Genomic DNA, 22,356 nt, shown 5'->3' on the forward strand with positions numbered 1-22,356 from the left:
CATAAAATCTTGTTTTCCCGCAAAAACGTTAAAAGTAGTTTTCTCACTAAAATCACAAAATTATCTTCTCTGCTTAAATAATAAAATGGTTTTTAACACCAAAACCATATAATTGTATTTATCAAAAGTCTAAAGTATAATTATTCTTTTTGTTTTCAACCCCAAAGTAATATTGTTACTTAGGGTATGACTGGTTTTCCCGCTACCACCCGCAAACGCAGTTTTTGCGGTTGGTAGCGGTTGTTGGCGTTTTGCAACAATCACTCAAATCGCTCCAAACCGCTTCAAACCGCTCCAAATCGCTCTGAACCTCATAAATTCAAAAGCTGGTTCCAGCTAGCGTTTGCGGTTGCGGGCGGTTGCGGGAGGATAAAAAAAATTCTTTTTTTTCTAAAACAATATAAATACAAAAATAAAAATATTCAATAAAAAAATTTAAATTGGAATTATAAAAATGCTAAAATATATCTATTATATTTTAATTAATATTATAAAACTTTAAAATAAAAATATTTTCTATATTTTTAAAAATATTAAACTATAACTTTCTAAATATAACTTTTATATTTATTATAATATTATTATTTTTGATATTTTTATAATTGTATAAAATGTAAATATTGTTAATTTATTATTTAACCGCTGCTGCATTTGGTAGTTAACCAGTCATAAGTATCCCGCAAACGCACCAATTTCTAACCGCAGAACCAGTCGTACAAATCTCTTAAAACCGCTAGAAACCGCAACCACCCGCATTCGCAAACTCCCGCAACCGCAACCGCAACCGCTGCGGTTGAACCAGTCAGACCCTTAGTAACCATTTAAGCTATATAATTATTGTTCATGACTTAACCATTAAAACCATTAAATCATTAACTTAAATGAGTTATGGATTGACCCAATCCATTTGTCAAATGGATTGACATAATCCATTTGTCAAATGGATTGGATTGGTTAAAACCATAACCCATATAAGTTTAAAACCATTTGGATATGGTTTGGTTTGGGTTGGTTTTATCTATTTTGTCAGTGACATTTTTGGCTCAAGAGGGAAAAAACAAAACCAAAATAAATAAATAACCATTACATAGACAACAATAGTATCCCAAATGAAAAACAAAAAAATCAGAAAAACACAAACCAAACAACTTAAAACCAAATGCAACAACTTTAAGCACAAATGCAAAAACAAATAAGTTTCCAAGTTTTCCTTGGAGAAAACTTTAAGCAAACATCACACAACAGTTATGAATAAACTGTGGGAGCTCAGCACCAACACACCAATGTTTTATTTCTTCCCAGTGCTGCTCTTCCACGTCTGGAGAAGGACGACATGAGTGCACTACTGTCTTCCTATGCCAAGAGTGAGAAGTTCCAATCACCAGAAGTCTGTCTCCCATCGATTTAAACGCAATCCCCCAACCGAAGGCAGCGTTTGCGCTCACAGGGACAACACCAAGTTTTTTCCAAATATTTGTGTTTATATCATATACCCGAAGCTCGTTCAAAGATGTTTCTAACATGTATAGATTGTCATCAACAACAGCAATAAGGGGCGGAGATTGGGAATGCGCAATGAGTGTCATGTCTTTTAGCATGTCAGGTATCAACTCCCAAGAATTGGTCCTCTCATCATATCTTTCTCCACAAGTGAGGTGTTTATCATTATCATCTCGGCCACCGAGGACGTAAAATTTTCCACGCAAGAAACATCCTGAGCTGAATTTCCTTGCTTTATGCATTCCGTTAATCATAGTCCACCTTTTTGTATCAGCATTATACTTTTCTACAGTTTGCACAACAACAGGGTTCCCATTTTCATCCATTTTAATGCCTCCTGCAAAAAATGCGGTTTTACCATGGCTTGCAGAACCGTACATGACCCTCGGTGTGATCATTGAAGGACCTTTGAACCACTTATGATTCTCTAGCTCATAGCGAAACACCACAATTCCATCTATTTCTCTCCCTATGACAATTAGTTGAGTACCCACACTAATTGTTTCCTTATCGCTGTGGAAAAAGCAATAGTCAGAAGAAGGAACTTTGGGAAGTCTCCGAAAGGTTTTAAAATCCTTATCAAACATTTCCCAATTAGATACAGCCCCTGAATGCAAAATCACATGGGGTTTCACAAATCCCTTTTCTTGTCTCACCCTGAAAATTTCACAGCTCTTTAATAACTGCAAGAATTTCTTGTTAAGAAACTGCAGTTTCCAATATTCAAAGCATGGTAGACGAGCAATGATCTCGACCTCAAGCTCGTACAAAAGCTTATTATTAACGTAACAGGCATCATGAGTCTTTAAACCTGCAAGATTCTGAAATTCTTTTGCAATTTCTCCTTTTTCTTCCTCGTCGGAATCAGAACAAGGTTTCACATTCAAGTCAGGTATGTGAGGTTTAATGCCAACCATTAAAATCTTCCTTGGTTCAGATCGGCTCAGGCTTGCTCCAACTTTAGGAGCCTGATCTTCTCTTAGCATTAGCACATCTCGAATTATTTTAGCCATCTCTTTTGACATCAATTCCTGTAAATTTCAAAATAATACTATGAATAACAGCATTCAATTCCAAGAATCTAACAGAATTTTTTTTTACTACATATAATTACAAACAATTTTAAGTATTTGAACTCCCAAATTTTATTTAAAGAAACAATAATGAGATTCTGTTATATGAACTGGGAAATCAAAGAGATTCAAAAATTGCATTAAGTAATATAAACTCAAAAATTGCAAGCAAATAATTAATTAATGCTTCTATACAATTTATTTTTTTGAAAATTTAATATTTCAAGAGATTAAGAAAAAATATTTCCTTAGTCTATACAATAATGTGAACCACTAGAAAAATGTAATTTAAATTTATGCAACACGACGGAAATGGACAAACACTGTTCTAAAACATATAATTACAGGCCTTTTACGATTATAATTTTTCTATTTAAAGAACTTTCAAAATATCAAATTGGGAATATGTATTATTTCTTATAAGTAAATCAATATAATTTCAAAACTAAACATATTATGAAAAAGATTAATATATTTTGTGATAGTGATGCAATATAAAAATATGATATGTAATAATATCACTAGTGATTAGATTTATCATAAAATTTGGACAAACACTGTTCTAAAACATATAATTACATGCCTTTTACGATTATAATTTTTCTATTTAAAGAACTTTCAAAATATCAAATTGGGAATATGTATTATTTCTTATAAGTAAATCAATATAATTTCAAAACTAAATATATTATGAAAAAGATTAATATATTCTGTGATAGTGATGCAATATAAAAATATGATATGTAATAATATCACTAGTGATTAGATTTATCATAAAATTTGCAGGTGTACCTTAAAAACTGATAGAAATTCTTTATTGAATGATATCTTGAATCCCAGTTATATTTAGTTAGTTGAAAAGACGCATAAGAAATCTTGACTAAGTTATTCAGATATATATAGCATATGTGTTTTGATTTTTAGCTCTACCATATTATAATGTTTTGTTTAATCTTCTTACCATATTAGTACAATATCCTTATTCAACCTTCTACCATAAATACAAGTAATAAATTATCTGGAAATTTTGACTAAACTTTTTATGAGTTTATTTAAATCTTTACCATACCCGATAAGACTACTAATTAGTGATTGTTTGCAGTTTTGACTAACTTTTTGTTAATTGTTTGAGAATATTGCAAACTCAAATCATTGATCTTGGATAAACGATAAAGAGTTTTGAATTTGGGATGATTAATAAATAGTTACAGAGATCAACCCGCTAATATCGAACTGACATGTAATAATATTAAGAAATAACAACCTTATCCTTATTATTATTTATAGATAAATAAGCACATATTTATAAATGTTGCTCTTTTTTTAACGTTGGATAACACATTACATCATCATATAATCTTAAATCTATTACATATGATGATCAATTACCTGCAACATATGCGATATTGATGAACAGCTTCACGAATAATGATTCCACGATGAAGCTCTCTTCGAAACACTTGAAACCACGGACAGTTCTGCATGTACGACATCCTCGATGGACTGGCTCTCACCACAACAGGCGACCACAACGAACGGCTCTGCTTATAGTACTCTGGAACCTCCGAAAGCTTCGCATCCCATAATCTGCAAGAAATTGCATAGTCTGGAATTCGAACCCCAGACATGGGTGTAGAAGCCTTTAAACCTTAACCAATACGCTAGGGGGCTTCCACATAAATGTTGCTCTTTTATTTCTAACTATTTACAACTCCATTATTTTTCCGCACCTCTGTGTAAAAAATAAATATTGGGTTCACAGAAAATACGATAAAATGATATATTAAAATTACCAAAACTAAATTAGTTTATTCTCTGTTTTAGTAAAATCTTATAGAAAATCCATTATGTAACCATATAAAATAAAAGAGAGATTTTATAAATAAAAATAGATACAACCATAGTTTATGGTTAAAAGCCAAATGACCTTCAAACTCTAGTTGTCCGAACTAAAAAAATAAATTAAGATACAATTTTAATGTGTTATAACTTTTACAAACCTAAAATTTTGAAAAATAAACTGAAACCAGATAGTGATTTTAACTGAACATATGACATAATTTCCCGCCAAAGCCGTAAAATCAAAATTTCCCGCCAAAACGGCAAAATCGTGTTTTCCCGCCAAAATCGTGAAAATGAGTTTTCCCACCAAAACCATAAAATTGAGTTTTCCGCCAAAACCATAAAATCGAGTTTCCCGCCAAAACCGCAAGATTTATTTTTTCCCAAAATCGAAAAATTGAGTTTTCCCGCCAAAACTGCAAAATCGTGTTTTCTCGTGAAAACCATAAAATTGAAATTACTGCCAAAACCCTGAACTCGAGTTTTTCCGCCAAAACCGTAATATTGAGTTTTCCGCCAAGACCATAAAATCGAGTTTCCCGCCAAAACCGCAAAATTGAGTTTTCCCGCCAAAATCGTAACATTGAGTTTTTCCCCCAAAACTGCAAAATCGTGTTTTCTCGTGAAAACCGTAAAATTGAATTTACTGCAAAAATCGTAAAATTGAGTTTGCCCGCCAAAACCGTAAAATTAATTTTTCCCGCCAAAACCGCAAACTTGAAATTTCCTGCCAAAATCGCAAAATCAGTTTTTTTCCGCCAAAAGCGCAAAATCGTGTTTTCCCGCCAAAACTGCAATATTGTATTTTCCGGCCAAAACCTTTATACTATGTTTTCTTGGCAAAACCGTAAAATTGAGTTTTTCCACTAAAACCGAAAATTGAATTTTCTCGCCAAAACCGCAAAATTGTCTTTTTTCACCAAAACTGCAATATTGTATTTTCCGGCCAAAACTGTAATATTGTGTTTTCTTGCCAGAACCATACAATTGTATTTCCACTAAAACAGAACATCTTGTTTTCCTGGAAAAATGTTAAAAGTAGTTTTCGCACTAAAATCACAAAATTATCTTCTCTGCTAAAATAATAAAATTGTTTTTAACACCAAAACCATATAATTGTATTTATCAAAAGTCTAAGTATTCTTTTTGTTTTCAGCCCCAAAGTAATATTTTTACTTAGTAACCATTTAAGCTATAAAATTATTGTTCATGAGTTAACCATTAAAACCATTAAATCATTAACTTAAATGGATTGGTTAAAACCATAACCCATATAAGCTTAAAACCATTTGGATATGGTTTGGTTTGGGTTGGTTTACCCATTTTGACACCCGTAGGTACATGCTAGAACTTGATCCGCACGCCTGTACGGATATTAATTTTTATTTTTTTTATAAACTGTTTAGTGACATTTTAAAATTATAGGTTATTTAGATATTTTTATATTCCTAAAAATACACCTAAACTCGAAAGAATCCAACTCGAACCCTATCCGAAAATTTATAATACCCGAACATAGTTTAATTTAAAAATCTAAAAACTCTATACCCGTAAGAACCGATTTATATCTGAAAGCTATGTTGCACCGGGACGGATACGGGGGCAGATATGGGGACAGGGGCAGGGACGGAAAACGGCTAAACCTAAAATTTATGGATACAGGTACGGCATGGATACGTCTATACATTTAAATATATATATATATATATATATATATATATATATATATATATATATATATATATATATATATATATAAATATTAAAACCAAAGCGTAATTCTCATATAAAATAAAACACCATGATAACATTTTAAATAAAATAAAACATTACTATAATATCTTAAGTAAAATAAAAAACAAACTAATCATCCATCAATCCATTCTCCAATTTTCGTTCATCTAGTGAAAGACTTGCAAACTCCAAATATCTCATATCTTCCATAGAATCAAAATCATCTCCACCAACATCCCACATCTTTGTCTTTTCTTCTTCGTATTGCTTGGAGTTCCTTGATAAGAAACGTAAATTGTTGTGGATGAAAACTAGATCTTTAGCACGACTTGGATTTAACTTATTCCGTCTAAGTGAATGAATGAATGAGTAAGTACTCCAGTTACGCTCATAACATGAAGATGAACTAAGCTGTCCAAGCAACTTAAAAGCCAAAGTCTGTAGGAAAGGAGTTTGAGCACCAAAGTTAGCCCACCATTTCTTGGGTTCCATAGTAAACATCATCGAAATGCATGTTAAATCCTCAAAAGGACCAGTTCTCATGGAGAATAAAGCATATTCATCCATAACCTTAAGATGATCTTCAATACTCGGAAACAATCTTCTAAAACACTTCATTCTCTCACTTGAGACTTCTAGATCTCTATGTAGACCAAGTCTTGTAGAATCTTCACTTAGCTATTCATCACTATAAAATCTACAATGAAAAAATATGTCTTATATGAGGCAATGAAACAAAAAGAAAAAAATATAATTTAAAATCAATTACCTTGGATTTAAAGAGTGAGCTAGACAATGCAGAGTAGTGTTGTTTTTTGCCCAACGATCTACTAAAATCTCATGAACAACCGTGTAGAAAGGGCTAACTTCAATCACTGGACGTTTCTCTTTCTTATAGATCTCAGACTTCACCTTCTCAATCATGGAATCCCACATCTCATATACTAAATGAAGACATGGTTTGTCAGTGTCACAAAACCTTAGCATCTCATATATTGGTCTTGTGTAATCAATAATGTATGACACTTGCTCCCACCAATCATCACTAAGAATCTTGCCCTTCACAAAAGTTGCTTTCCCCACATCATCTTCTATATAAGTAGACCACTCCTCACTTATGACCATAGCTTCAAGGCCTCTTTTGACAAGCTTCAATCATTTAAGCATCACAAAGGCAAAACATGTATCAGCAACTGCAAGCAATTTAAGAGGAGATAATTTACTAAAGATGGCTAGTCTCATGTTGTGGTTCATGATGAATGTTTAATTGCAAGTGCATCTCCATGAACATCAGTTATCCAATTGCATTCTTCATATGTTGAAGCATTCTTCTCCACATTCTTTGCTGCACAAATGTTCTTCAAAGCAAGATTGAGGGTGTGAACCACACATGGTGTCCAATAAATATGAGGAAACGTACTCTCAATAATCTCTCCAGCAGCCTTACAATTTGCTGCATAATCAGTGATGATTTGCACAACGTTTTGATGACCCACTTCATTGATAACCTCTTTCATCTGACCAGAGATGAAGAATCTATCTTTCACTTTTCCAAAACAGTTCACAGCCTTGGAGAATATAGGACCACTTCAAGAAGTAGCAATGAAATTAATCAAAGGTTTTCTAGTAGGATCGCTCCAACCATTTGACACAATCGCCACCCCTCTTTCTTTCCATGTTGACTTAAATGGAACCAATAATCTTTCAACATTGTTTCTCTCTTTCTGAAGCAGCGTAGTTCTAAGCTTATTGTAACTAGGAGGCACATAACCATCAATCTTGTTTTCAGCAGCAAACTGGTAAGACCTATGATAATGTGGGTTTCTTGCAAGGTTAAACGACACACCTCCACTATAGAACATTCTTGCAATTTCTTGATCTAGTTGATCCCTGACTTCAATACCAAATGATCTAGCAATTGCAGAATCAGCAGACTTTCTTTTCTTTGAAGCAGGATTCGTTTCATTTTTTTCACAAGGCAAAGGAAGTGCTCGAGAACCACTCTCGTTTTTCTTCTTCTCAAACTCATCTTCCAACTTCTGCATGTCAGCTTTTTGACTCCTTGTTGCTTTCTTACATATAACAATACCTTGGTTTTTAATTCCAAGTAGATGAACTCTAATTCTGGAATACGAGCCTTGTCGATCTTCGTTGCAAATATTGCACTTAAATTTCCAAGTGCCTCCTTTTGCTCCTGATTTCTCTAATTTAGTTACGTAGTTCCATAATGGAGCTTCTTCTGAAGCATTGTCAACATTACCACTTGCTCCTTGAGATGTCATAACCTGGAAAAAAACTGTGAGAAGCTTGTATACAGAAAACCTAAACAACACACACACACGTAAGAAACTTGAGAAGCATTAAGCATATAATTGGCTGGAAAACATGAAACAAACCAAAAAATAGAGTTTGTTTTCTTGTCTAATACTCTTCTTAGCTTTTACGTACAAAAAAAAACACATACGTACAAGAAACAAAAGAAATACTATCTAATCTTAATATTGTCTAAGACTTTCTTTTACGTGAGCATTGAAAAACCAAAACCATAGTTTGTGATAATATTTACTGTGTGTTCCTTAGATGTGAGAATTGACAATTGAGAAAGAAGATGAAAAGAATAAGAACTTAATTAAGATTAAGAGAAGATGGATTAAGACTTTATAACCCTAATTGTTTTATACAAGACGTGTTTCTTTTTTTTTTCAATTGTTATCCAAATCAAAAAAAGTATGAAAAAGTAAATAATCATCTTTTACAAAATTATACCGACTATACATCAGAAACGTTTCCAATACCTAACCACGCTGTCCCCATAAACCTTTGCCGTCCCCACCTTCTCTGAAACGTTTCGGAAATGTCTCCACACTGTCCCCGCGCCGTACCCGTCCCCGAAACGCAGCTGGTACGTGAGAAGTCAATGATATGCCGTCCCCGTGCATCATAGTCCGAAAGTATACATTAATGCTCATGTCTAACTAATTATGTGAACAAATAAAAATAATTTTGTTAACCGGGTTGAATTCTTTTTACTGATAGAACAATTTCATTAAAATGACACGTTAAATTAGTGTGGTTGATACGTAAAATAAATAACATTGAATTATTATGGTAAATACAATTAATGTGGTAATGTGAAAAGGGAATGTAAAATATATAATAAAACAATCAAAAGAAAATAATAAATGAAGTGGTTAGAATAAGTAAAAATAAAAAAATAAAATCGGTAGAACCCCACTTAAAAATAGTCAAGTATTATTTTGTACTTCAATTTTAATAGAATAGACTAGATTTTGATCCGCACGTCTGTGATGATATTTTTTTCATTTTATATATGCATTTGATATTATTACAATGCATCATGATGCTGCTTTGTAAGCAAAACTGATCCGCAAAATAATTCGTGAACCAGATATTTTTTCATTTTATAAATGCATTTGATATTATTCCAGTCATTGATCATCCTTTGATTCACTGCTACATGATCTCTCTTAAAATATTTTCTTTTGCTACGAGATGCATGTTCCTCCTCTATATTTTTTATACGCTCTCTAAACTGGTTTACAATATACCTCTCTTTGATCTCAGACTGCTTTTTGTAGGCTTCGATATCAAAAGGGAATTCCGATGGATCCATTGATTTTTTAGTAAGATTAAATTTGTGTTTTTGGTTATGTGAAAAAATGAGTTTCTATTTATAAAGAGACGTTACCCTTTGATTTGCATAAAGATACGTTGCCCCTTTATTTGCACCAATGGTCACAGATTGCATCGAGACATTTATTAAAGTAGAAAATAAAAAAATACATGATTAAAGCAGAAAAAATAAATAACATTAATAAAGCATAAAAATCATAAAGAGACATTACCCCCTTGATTTGCACCAACGGTCACAGACTGCATTGACACACTTATTAAAGTAGAAGAAACAATATACATGATTAAATAAAAAAAAACATACATATTAAAGCATAAAAAAATCAAACAGTAATTTGAGTCACTTGCATCACTCTCGTGGAATCTCTTAGACCCACTACTTCCCGAACCTGTTTTTCCTCCTACTTGACTACCATAGCGTGGTTGATCACGGACAGCGAGCCATTCTGACAATAAATTGAAATGACCATTCTTACCACTTGACTATAGTTCGTGCACTTTAGCTAAAACATCATTCTCTGACCACCCACTCTGCTGCATAGGTTTAGCATTATCATAATCACCAATCCATTTGCCCAATATTTTGTTCATGTAGTTGTAATGATTCATGCACGAACCTCCATCATGAGGAAGATCGAATGAGCAATGTTTGTTACAGTACTCAGCAGTTTGTCCCCAATATGACTCACTTTTTGGTTTCTGCCAACAATGTTGTCTGTTTCATATTTAATCCATCCACCTAGCAACACCAAATTTTATGCAGTAGTCCATTTGGGGCTTTTCCGGCGAGTAGGAAGCGGATCCTCTGCATTGAGAGTGACCCGCTTATGCCTCCAGGAGTTGTTTGTGTAAAAAATTCAGGAAATTTAATTGTTCCAACGTTTAAAATATTTTCATTACCCATGGAAGGAGAAGAATAAAAAAAGGTGGTGGAAATGAATATGGCATCATTGATCCATATTATGGACGATAGTTTGGAACATAAGCCATAGAAAAAATTGGTATATTTTGGGGTTGGTTGAAAGCTGAATTTTGAAATTGGTAATTGTTGAGATTTTGATAATTGAGAGGATAATTTGTGGAGTTTTGAGTATTAAAAAGGTTATTGTTTTGATCCATTATTGACACAAAAGAGAATATAGAAATATTATAGTCAAAAACTGATTTTTTTCTCTATGTCTAAACCTAATGAACCAAGACTCTATTTATAGAGTATGAAAGTTATGAATTTTGATATATTTTTATATAAAATAATATTATTTAAAATAAAATAATTGATCTCAAAAATTTGGATGAGATAAAAATATATGAAATCTGAACAGCTAATAGTATGGTGACACTTGCACCAATCGGATTTATTGTTTTTAAGCAAAAAAAAAATACAATGTGGACAACTTTTCTCATTTTGTATGGCTGAGAATAAGCCAAAGTTACTCTTGTAGGTTCCACATTGCTTCTTTCAACCGGTTGAATGAATTCAACAAAATGTAATCCACGTCACTTTCCTCAATTATTCAACAGCCTCAATGTGGCTATTCAACTGTTGAAATAATTTTTCAACAAGTCCATTGCACGTAGTTTACTTATATGACTCCAAATTGATGATAAAAAAGTGATATTGAAAGAATCCACTATTCTAATGTTGTATAAAACTTGATGTGTTGTATGATGTACATTTGACCTGATATGTATTATGTGGTTAGTTTTCTTAGTCATTCCAAATTAAGTTCGAGAAATAAGTCAATAACACACTAAAGGGCAATGAAGACGATCTTTAAATACTTGAAGGGGACTATAAACTATTCTTTGTGTTGTCAAGAAAATTATTTATCTTAACAAAGTATACATATGCCAACTAGGCTAATAATATTGATGAGCATATACAACTTTATGATTTTATGGTTTTAGCAAAAAATGTAATTTTACATTTTTACAGAAAAACGTGATTTTTCTGTGTTGGTAGAAAATGTATTTTTACAGTTTGGCGAGAAAATATGATTTTACGGTGTTCGTGAAAACTAAATTTTATAATTTTGGCGGAAAAACGCAATTTTTAGTTTTTATGGAAAAATACAATTTCTCGATTACAATATTGTATTATAATTATAATAACTAGTTTAATTAATTTTATATTTATATTAGAGGTATTTAAAATCTTTTGAATTTTAAGATGAAAATGTAACATCCAAACTCTATATTTTTTTCATTTCAAATATCTAAATATTCTAGATATTATAGATTTGGCATCTAGATATTGCATATAGATGATGATGCAATATTGTCCAAACGAGAATCATCTGAATATTAACATTCAGATGAAGCATTTGGATACAAAAACAAACATGTCATAAATTACAAATTTTAGGAGTATTCTTATACTAAATTTAAATGATTCAAAGAAATTTTGAACTGATTTTAGGGTGATTATAAAATTTGTGATAAATACATTAATATTTTATTAATTTAGAATTTTTCTGCATACAAGACTGAAGGTTTTGTTACTGCTAGTGAAAATCCTTAAATTTCAAATCTTATTTTCATGTATTATTCATTTGTCCTTTTATGCAAACCCATTCGACTAGTGTAGGGTTTGTGGATCAATCCGCCCTTCCACAGATCAATTTATTTTTTTTGATTCAAAAATTTAATCCACATAATCCGCAAACAAAAAATCTTACATCCGTACCCGCTTTGCCAAAATCCACGGGCAATCCACCGGATCCGCTGGTAAATTAGTTATATCAAAAATAATATTTTTAATTATATATTAATCATGTTTTTAAAAATAATATGAAAATAAAATATTTATAATATTTTATCTACTTTTACGACAAAAATTCTTGTACATTTTGTTTTTAAATTGTTGGCGGGTATATGCAACTCATATTTGGCTGATCCACATTCGTCCCGTTTAAAATAATCTCAACTCACACCCGCAATTTTTTTTTTTTTAAAGTGGTTGATCTATCCTGCAGCGGATCAAACAGGGCGGAACCAGCGGGTTTCGATCCCAGCTCTACATTCGACAACCGACGAGATACCAACAACAAGAATTTGAAATTCCTACCCAAATAAAGGCTTTGATTGGAAACTTTGCGGATTGGTGGAATCACTTTTTAAACGCGATTACACAAGTATTTTGCCAATCAAGAAAAATCGCGAAATGAAAAAAATCGCAAAATTCAAAGGAAATTTTCATTAAGTGTTTAGTTGATTATTTAGAAAAGAAACACTTTTATATTATTAAATTGTATGATACACCATTTCCAAATTTTAAATAAATAACAATAAATATTTTAATGATGAAACTATACTAGAATTTGTTTTATAATATTATAAGATATCAATCTATTATTAAAGTTTATTGAAAATAAGTTAAATGTTTATAATAGGGCAATTCTCTCAAATAGCTATTTTTAAGTTTTTGTCACAAAAATAACTTCCAATAAAAAAAATGACCAAAATAGCTCTTTTTTATTTGTAAATTTCAATATTTAGTTTTTATTTTTTTAAATTTGAAAACCTAACCTCAAAATCTCACTCCTTGACTCTAAATCTCAAGTTTAGATTAGTTAACTCTAGGGTATAAATGTATTTTACTTTTTAATAAAACTTATTTTAGTCATTTTTTTCATTGAGGGTTATTTTTGTAACAAAAACTTTAAAAAAATTTCTTTATTATAATAAGTACTAACATGTTTAAAAGAAAAGTAGTATAGTATTTTAATATTTTAAGTTATTTTCACATTTTGTAGTAATTAGTTTATTTTGTCTTATAATAATGTAAATACTATATAAAATATTTTAATCAATCTAATAAATATTATGCAAATTTTAAAATTTGCCTAGCTTAATTTTTTTTTTTTTTTTTTTGCGACGATATCCAATCGGAGCCAAAGAATGACACTTGAACCGTTATTTCTTGGGAAAATTACATGTTTATCACTTTTATAGTACCACTTTTCATTTTTACCACCACTAAAAAGACATTTTCAAAAATACATGCTTCATTAAGTGGTAAAAAACTCTTATGCCCTTGTTAGTTATATATATAATAAATTATTATTTAAATTAAAGAAGATAAAAAAAAAATTAAAAAAATAAAAAATAAAAAATAATTTTTTTAAATGTTTTCGAATTATACTTTTTCAAATTCGAACTTTTTTATAATTTTTTTTTTGAAATTCTTTTTTTTCGAATTTTTTTTTTTAAATTTCTTTTTGATAAACGAAAATTATGATTGAAACTATTTTTTAAAAATTTTTATATATTTTTTAAGTATTTATTTATATATTTATTAGAATCCTAAATTTCAATTTCCAAAAACCCTACCCCATTCCTCAACTCTAAACCCTAAGTCTAGATATTAGTTAATCTTAAAAGTATAATTATCTTTTACCCTCTATTAAAAGTGAGGGTATAAGTGATTAGTGTAAACACGAAATATGGTACTATGAATGTGATATTTGTGGCAATTTCCCGTATTTCTTCCGGAGTTTGTTAAACTACATCATCAATTCCTGTGCCTCAAATCTCAAGCCACCCACCCACCAAAAATACGAATTTACAAATTTACCCCCAAAAGAAAGTCAAATTACACATCAGCGTCGTTGCTTCCCCTCGGCAAATCGCCATTATCGCGTCCTCTGACCTCTCGCCGTCTGTTTGGAACCGACGTTTCCACCCTGTGACCATTCCGTCACCGATCTCCGAGATCTGACTCTCAACTTCTTACACGGAAGCAAGAATTGTTTTTATTTATCTAGTCAGGAGCAGCAACAATGGGATCGTCTCCAGAGATCATCGACATCGCTACCAGTGCTCGGAGAATAGGCGTAGACAATCGTATCTCTCTCAAATTCTACTTCAGAATCGCAGATAACATCCTCAAACAGGTCTCGCCTCCCTCCTCCACTTTAATTCTGAGCTGTGTCTTTTGATTTAGGGTTTCATTAGCTTCTTGAATCATATGTAGGCTAACATATTTCGAGCTGAGAAGAATATAATTGACTTATACGTCATGCTTCTGCGTTACTCGAGGTGAGGGAAGCTGAACCTTTGACACTGTTTTTGCAGAAATTAACTATGTTTCGTTTATTATCACTAGCTTGGCTCTCGAGACTATTCCCTCCCATCGTGATTACAGAACATCTCTTAAAAGCAACAAAGAGTATTTGAGAATGGTAAAATGGAAACTTTATATGTATATCGTTATGATGATCCTCCCCACTGTTAATTGTTTGATGTGAGTTTTTTTTTTGTCTGTTGTAGAGACTATTGGATGTCTTGGCTGAGCTGGAGAAGTTGAAACCAGTTGTACGGCAGAGGATTGAAGAACTCAATCCCAAGCCTTTACCTCGGTATAATGTGCAGACTCTTCCATCAAATGGTTCTCAACGCTGGTCTTCCCCTGTAAAACCATCGTTAAGTAGCTATGATCATACAAAGGTGTGCTTAAATGCTTTGCTTTTGGTTAGTTAAAGCCGCAGTAGATAAGCATTCTCTGCTCTATTTTTTACTTCTGTTGTTCGGCATAGGTGATAAATCCTTCTGGACATAATTTTGGCTACATGGGTTCCAGGGGTCAGCAATTCTTGAACGCTGCGCCACTTGAAGAGCGTTTTCGTAATATGTAAGTCATCTGTTTTTAGTTCTTGACGCTCTTCTCAATGGAAGTCTAAGTTGTATCTCTTACACTCTGTTCCTGGTCTCATAGTTTTTTATTAATTGCACAATTTTCTAGGTCAGTGAACTTAATCCGGCCTACAGAAGAAACCCTTTCCAAGCATTCTATCTTGGGTCCAAATGGACTCCGTGCACAGTGGCAGCCTCCAAAGAATGACATTAAGGTGTTATATAGCATGCTACTCTCTTATCCACTTCTTTCACACTAAGCTGATGTTTTTTTTTCTGTATTACCAGGTTCAGTATCCAAGCAATATAGATTTTTCGCCAATTGAAATCCCAAGGTTAGACCATCTACCTGGTTTTATAGCAAACTGTACATTTCCATTCTGCATATCAAGAGATATTGTATAGTTGCTTACATTTTCGGCTCACTGTCTCACTTGGTTTTAAATGGCGACCGCTATGACCGCCATGGCGCTTGGCGAGGTCTAGCGATGTCTTTATCGCTTCAAGACCCCAAGGCCAGGCGAGGTGTCCAAAGCGGTCGCTATTGTCGCTATACTCGTAGCTCCTATGGCGTGCAAAGCGACGCTTCAAAGATTCTTCTCAGACCAACTTGGTTTGTGGAGAGTTAGATTACTAAACCAACCTAGGTTTAATAGAGTAGGTGTGCCGTGTAGTATAATCTATAGTTAGTATCCTAATTCAAACTACTATAAAAGAGTTAAACAACCCTATAAGCTATTCCTCAGATATTTCTCTACTGTTCTCTCTATTCACGGGTTTAGCTCTTCTTTGCTTTTAGGGTTAGTTCTCATATTCTAAGTTCTTTTTCAGTCATAAAGTTTTGCTCAAAATTCCCTTATGTCTCAACTCATTAAACTTTATCAATATCTTTACCTAACTTAGAGTTATGGATAGAAAATTATCACTCTCTATCTATGCTTACGTTTTTCAGTACCGTTTTTAAGTTTATACACAAAGCGAACGCTTTGTGTCGCCATGGCGCATGGCGAGAGGCGAGACACTCGTTGCCTCACCTCGCCATGCGCTATTTAAAACCCAGCTGTCTCATACTCTGGTTGCTTGATAATCTATGTGTTAACCTTTTCTACTGATGCTCTCTATGGGGAACAGCTTCCGACAACAATTCGTGGATAGCAGACCAATGATAACAAACGGCAGTAGCGACGAAACCGAGAAGCTAGTTGTGGAATCAAGCGCTACTCCAAGTGAAAATATCCAGAAGAACTACACCGAAGAGCTTTCCTCCATGATCTCGTTTGAAGAACCAGAAAGTGTTAAAGATAGCAACATCATTAGGCAGCCTTCACCACCTCCAGTACTTGCAGAAGTCCAAGACTTGGCTCATGGGTTATGTCATGGAGCTAACGAAGTGGAATTGAACATAGATAACTCTTTGCCAGATGAGTCCCTACGTGCAGAATCTCCTCTTGAACTCCATATTGTAAGTTGACACCTGGATTTATTTTGATGGGTCCATACATACATATCATTGCTTTCCAACTTAATAACCTTTTACTTGCAATGCAGGCAACGACGATGATGGATGCCTTCATGAGGCTTGCCAACTCTAACACCAAGAAGGATTTAGAGACGTGTGGTATTCTTGCTGGTTCACTAGTGAGTTGTTATATGCATATATCATTCTATTACTCAAATCTGAAAAATGAGGTTTGAAAATCAGCAAATAATGATCTGTGAATCACTCGTATGCAGAAAAACCGAAAGTTCTATATTACAGCTCTCATCATACCAAAACAGGAATCAACATCCAACTCAGTAAGCTCAGTCTTGTTTTGGTATTTCAACTTAGTTAAGTCATTCTTCACATATGCCAACCTTAAAACACTTTTTTATCGTTCTCTCTACAGTGTCAGGCCACAAACGAAGAGGAGATATTTGAAGTACAGGACAAGCAATCCCTTTTCCCACTTGGATGGATTCATGTGAGTAATATGTATAGTAAATGTTTGAAGATCAGTCTTCTTCTTTAATATCGTTTTTATTGGTTGAGTGGGCGTCATATATTCATTTACTGACTCGTTAATCATTCTGTCTCTTTCTTCAGACGCATCCGACACAGTCTTGTTTCATGTCATCCATTGATGTCCACACCCACTATTCATACCAGGTACTGGAAATAATCGAACTATATCAACAATAAATTTATCTATGTTTGCTTATACAATGTTTTGTCAGATTATGTTACCGGAAGCTGTGGCAATCGTTATGGCGCCACAAGACTCTTCAAGGTAATTAATAAACAAACGAAAGACTAAAGATTCTTTCTATTCCTAAATGAAATGATTCCATGAATTGATTTTGTTTTTACAGGAAACATGGAATATTCCGGCTGACAACGCCGGGAGGAATGACGGTGATAAGGAATTGTGATCAGCGTGGGTTTCACGCGCACAGTTCGCCAGCAGACGGAGGACCAATTTACAATACGTCTACGGAAGTTTACATGAACCCTGATCTCAGGTTCGATGTCATTGATCTCAGATAGCGCTTTTGAAAATGAAAACTATGTTCAGTTTAAAAAGAAAAAAAAAACATCTTGCTTTACGATCGTAACTATACTTGTTTGTATATCCGATTTTTAATATGAGCTACGCAAATTCGTGTATAATTGACTTTATTTGTTGTAAACAAGCTCACAATATGTATAAGTTATGCTTTATCACGATTGTTAATCAAAAGTGGGAAAAAGTTATGAATCTCTAGTCCTGTGGTCAGCTACTTTGTCTTATCTTTATTTTTTGGAATGAACGTCGTAAGATTGATCCTAAACCCAAACGTAGATGGACCATTAAGGAAAGGAATGACCGAAAAGCTTCCTCCTCCTTCACCACTTTTTCCCGCGTGCTTTTGTGGCCTAAACTGATACGCTTTGTAAGACATATAAGAAGGAAGAAGGCGACCTATAGTTAAAGTTGATTTTCGTGAGATGAGTTTGATGACTCTTCTGCCTCTGAGTCAGAGTTTGCACCACTGGTTGGTTTCCTTCTCGCTGTGTTTTGCCGGTAACGGTTGTGGCGGGAGAAAGAGAAGAAGTGATGGGAGGGAGTTAGTAATTGTAAAGACGTTTTGGAGCAGTCGAAGCTATGGTTACATGGAAAGAAAGGATCATGCTGTTCGAGATATGGAACTCGAAAGAGTTTGATGAATCAAGAAGAGTTCATCTCTTCAGTTAAAGGCCAGGGGTTGGTGCAGGTCATAGTCTAAACAAGAAAAGACAAAATACAAGTGAGTGAAAAGACAAACTCGTGAGGAGTCTCCAAGAGGAGCGATTGCTTATAAATATAATATTTAATTTGTATTTTTACAGGGGTATGTTACCGTTATCAATGTACCTGTTATATGTATCGATTTAATCACAGATCATTCTTGACGTGGAGGGACCGAGCCATGAAACATACTCGAGAACAAGAAATCTTGCATAGCTATTAATATACCAGCACTGGCAACAACAAGACTCAAGCCACCTTTAATGCTTGATGCATAATAAACGGAAGAAAAGTTACACACACTGCGCATTCCTAATAAAACAAACAGCTGGAGGTTACAACTAGTCTGGTGAAGATACAATCGTAACCTTATGAATAAACTGGTGAATACGAGGATGAGAATGTCTCAAAAAGCAATAAAACAAAGATAACACAGGAAGTTAAGACCTTTGTCACGTTTCCACAGCTTCAGGGACATTATATGAATCTATTGTAACTTCTTCTGACAACCACATCCCCGGAAAAATCGTCTGCCATTTCCAGAGAAAATAAAATAACATCGATTATAACTTTTTTCAGACACAAGAAAGATTCCGACAAGAAGCTTACATTGAGTTTCTTCTGAACAATTCTTGGTCTCTTCTTAGGTCTCCTCGGGGGTCTTTTCCCGATTATAAATGAGAAGTCCTCTTCAATCTCTGCTTTCAACAACGAAACCGAGAATTTCAGTTTCTCATTATTCTCCGATTCTTCTTCGCCTATACCTCTCTTCATTGCCGGCAATCCGTCACCACACGCAGCTCCTCTCGTCCTTAGATTCCACGGCCGAGCCGTCGTCACAGCTCCATTGATGGGGGAAGATCTCTGGGTTGCGTGATCTGGAGATGGAGAAGAGGAAGAAGGAGATGAATGATGGGAATGTGATGGTAGATTGACACATCTGAGGAATCTTTGTTGGCCCCAGCGGAGGTAAGGTAAGGTGAAGTTGTGGAGGCGTTTCGATCTTTCTGGAGGAGGCTCCATTCAAGAAAACTTGGCGTCTCCTTCCTCTTCTTTGAAGAAGATTCGATTTTTTCGTCCTCTTCTTCTCTCTCGTCTCGCCTTTTGTTGAGCTTCCGAGCAGTTCAAAGTTTTTTCGTATTTATTCTCAGAATTATTTGTTTTTCCTTTATTCCGATTTTTGGGGGGGCTTTCTATCTGTTATTAAACTTACTAAACAAACGGCTATCTTAACTCTCTTTTTTGATTATCTTGTTACGTACATGATGAGTACAGAAGCTGACCTTGGCACAAGAAGCCTCTTTGAGTGAAGCTGAGTTAGCCACTGAACAAAGAAGAGACGGTTATAGACTTCTTCACCTTTACGCTTTCATCATCCTCTAAGGCCCTGTTCGTTTGGTCACCCAGGTGATCCATCTGGGTGAAGATGCAAATCGATGTTCGTTTAGTGCATTATAATGCTACATCCACATGGATCACCCAGCTGAATTTTTAAAAACTCATCTCAAATTCTCACCCAAATGAAGGTGAGTCTTGATGGTGCATCTGGATGCAGATGCATCTAGTTCAGTCCAAAATGATAAATGATAAAAAAGACCTTTTAAAATCAAAATATTATTTTTAAAGCGTAAATTCTATTTTTTTGCAAATACATTTTTCCGTTATAACCAAAAAATGCATTTTCTCGCAAAAACGGAAAAACACACTTTCTTCTCAAAACCGCAAGATGCATTTTTCCGCAAAAAACATAAAACCCACATTTTCATTAAAACACATTTTTCGGCTAAACTAGTAACATCACACTTTTCGACCAAAACCCAAAAAAACGCATATTCCCGCCAAAACTCCAAAAGCATTTTCCAGCCAAAACCGCAAAAAATATTTTCCCGCCAAAATCGGGAACAACACATTTTCTCGCCAAAACAAAAAAAATGCATTTTCTCGCCAAAACCAAAAAAACACAATTTTCCCGCCTAAACCGGAAAACAGAATTTTTCCGCCAAAACCGGAAAAAGGAATTTTCCCATCAAAACCGAAAAACACATTTTCCCGCCAAAACCGGAAAACGCATTTTCCCGCCAAAACCGGAAAACACATTTTCCCGCTAAAACCGGAAAACGTATTTTTTCCCGCCAAAACCGGAAAACGTATTTTTTCCCGCCAAAACCGGAAAACGTATATTCCCGCCAAAACCGGAAAATGCATTTTCCCGCCAAAACCGGAAAAAATGCATTTTTCCGCCAAAACCGGAAAAAATGCATTTTTCCGCCAAAACCGGAAAAAATGCATTTTTCCGCCAAAACCGGAAAAATGCATTTTCCCGCCAAAACCGGAAAAATGTATTTTACCGCCAAAACCAGAAAAATGAAATTTTCCCGCCAAAACCGGAAAACGCATTTTCCCAGCAAAACCGGAAAAATGTATTTTTCCGCCAAAATCGGAAAAATGTATTTTCCCGCCAAAACCGGAAAAATGTATTTTCCCGTCAAAACCTGAAAAAAAACTTATTTTCCCGCCAAAACCGGAAAACACATTTTCCCGCCAAAACCGGAAAACACATTTTCCCGCCAAAACCGGAAAACATATTTTTCCGCCAAAACCGAAAAAGCGCATTTTCTCGCCAAAATCGAAAAAATGTATTTTTCCGCCAAAACCGGAAAAATGTGTTTTCCCGTCAAAATACTTTCCCGCCAAAACTTCAAAACACACTTTTTCCGTCCAAACCGCAAAAATGTATTTTTCCGCCAAACCCATAAAACGTATTTTTCCGCCAAAACCCATAAAAATGCTATTTTTTCGCCGAAACGTAAAAATTTATATTTTAGTCATTTTATTAACAAGTCCACCTGGATGCAGATGGAAGTTAAAAAATGACAGGCAAACGAACATAGTTGCATTCAGATGATTCATCTGGATGCATGGACGAAATGAAGAAACGAACAACACCCAGATGGAGCATCTGGATAAGACATCTAGATGAACCATCTGGATGCATCTTCCAGATGTACAAACGAACAGGGCCTAATTGTGATCTTTAGGCAAATCAGAGGAGTGACTCTGTTTGCATTTGAGGCAAATTCAGAAACGTTTTGTAACGCTCCGACCGTCCATGGCTAATGGGATTATCCATGCCTGCTCTTTCGCCTCGTGAACCTCATCCCATCCGACGGACGGTGCGTTAATTTTTCCAAGGCCTAAAAGTCTTGTTTACTGATTTTGATACGCCTTAAATTGAAGAATCACTTTAGCTGGGTGTTAGATATGATCCGAAAAGGCAAACGACACTTCTAGAACTGAAATGGATTGAAAAGATTGTCAAAAGATGCGGAATGGCTCTTGATATACTCAGGATCTAAGGCTAACCACCCAAGAATGAATGAATGTGTTGACTAACCACCAAACAACACACAAAGACGAATTGGCTGACCACCAAATCAACAAGCCGGTTCACACCAATGAACTAGCTAAAGAACTCTCTCTCTCACTCAGAAAAGAAACAAAAACATAGAATTATTTTATTCATAGAATGAGACTACATTGTTTGTAGTCAAAGACTAATAAAGAAAATACAAAATAATGCATTGAAAATACAAATTTGACCAGATCTGAATTAATGAGTTAAAGACTCAGTCTTCCATGTAGATTGGTCAAAGATGACCCTTCAGATAACG

At 34.2% G+C, this 22,356-nt stretch overlaps 4 protein-coding genes and 1 long non-coding RNA gene across 6 annotated transcripts; 1 reads left to right on the plus strand and 4 right to left on the minus strand.

The window, feature by feature from the left end:
- Nucleotides 1-858: 858 nt before the first annotated feature.
- Nucleotides 859-4,561, minus strand: LOC111215310 (F-box/kelch-repeat protein At3g27150-like). Its single transcript, XM_022718761.2, has one exon. It carries the CDS (start codon nucleotides 2,523-2,525, stop codon nucleotides 1,224-1,226), a length of 1,302 nt encoding a protein of 433 aa, XP_022574482.2. The 5' UTR covers nucleotides 2,526-4,561; the 3' UTR covers nucleotides 859-1,223.
- A 1,717-nt stretch (nucleotides 4,562-6,278) lies between these two features.
- Nucleotides 6,279-8,431, minus strand: LOC111200150. Its single transcript, XM_048738954.1, has 4 exons — nucleotides 7,800-8,431; nucleotides 7,439-7,736; nucleotides 6,919-7,298; nucleotides 6,279-6,792 (listed from the first exon to the last, which is right to left on the minus strand). The coding sequence occupies exons 1-4, from the start codon at nucleotides 8,429-8,431 to the stop codon at nucleotides 6,279-6,281; spliced, it is 1,824 nt and encodes a 607-aa protein (XP_048594911.1).
- Nucleotides 8,432-9,902: 1,471 nt separating this feature from the next.
- Nucleotides 9,903-13,475, minus strand: LOC125576992. Its single transcript, XR_007315314.1, has 2 exons — nucleotides 10,421-13,475; nucleotides 9,903-10,337 (listed from the first exon to the last, which is right to left on the minus strand). It is a non-coding gene; the product is annotated as an uncharacterized LOC125576992 (long non-coding RNA).
- Nucleotides 13,476-14,325: 850 nt separating this feature from the next.
- Nucleotides 14,326-18,181, plus strand: LOC106360512 (AMSH-like ubiquitin thioesterase 1). Its single transcript, XM_013800123.3, has 14 exons — nucleotides 14,326-14,698; nucleotides 14,779-14,843; nucleotides 14,911-14,986; nucleotides 15,075-15,251; nucleotides 15,341-15,435; nucleotides 15,547-15,652; nucleotides 15,726-15,772; nucleotides 16,569-16,899; nucleotides 16,986-17,075; nucleotides 17,172-17,234; nucleotides 17,327-17,401; nucleotides 17,524-17,586; nucleotides 17,655-17,707; nucleotides 17,790-18,181. Exons 1-14 carry the CDS (start codon nucleotides 14,585-14,587, stop codon nucleotides 17,962-17,964), a joined length of 1,530 nt encoding a protein of 509 aa, XP_013655577.2. The 5' UTR covers nucleotides 14,326-14,584; the 3' UTR covers nucleotides 17,965-18,181.
- Nucleotides 18,182-18,874: 693 nt separating this feature from the next.
- LOC106351098 lies at nucleotides 18,875-20,022 on the minus strand. Of its 2 annotated transcripts, XM_013790916.3 has the most exons (3): nucleotides 19,295-20,022; nucleotides 19,133-19,215; nucleotides 18,875-18,997 (listed from the first exon to the last, which is right to left on the minus strand). In XM_013790916.3, the coding sequence occupies exons 1-2, from the start codon at nucleotides 19,706-19,708 to the stop codon at nucleotides 19,138-19,140; spliced, it is 492 nt and encodes a 163-aa protein (XP_013646370.2). In that variant the 5' UTR covers nucleotides 19,709-20,022; the 3' UTR covers nucleotides 18,875-18,997; nucleotides 19,133-19,137. The 2 variants fall into 2 exon arrangements, with proteins under 2 accessions (XP_013646370.2, XP_048593532.1); XM_048737575.1 differs by having other exon boundaries at nucleotides 18,875-19,215; nucleotides 19,295-20,016.
- Between the last annotated feature and the right edge of the window lie 2,334 nt (nucleotides 20,023-22,356).

The sequence above is a fragment of the Brassica napus genome, chromosome A8 (genome assembly GCF_020379485.1).
Source record: "Brassica napus cultivar Da-Ae chromosome A8, Da-Ae, whole genome shotgun sequence".
Lineage (NCBI taxonomy): Eukaryota > Viridiplantae > Streptophyta > Magnoliopsida > Brassicales > Brassicaceae > Brassica > Brassica napus.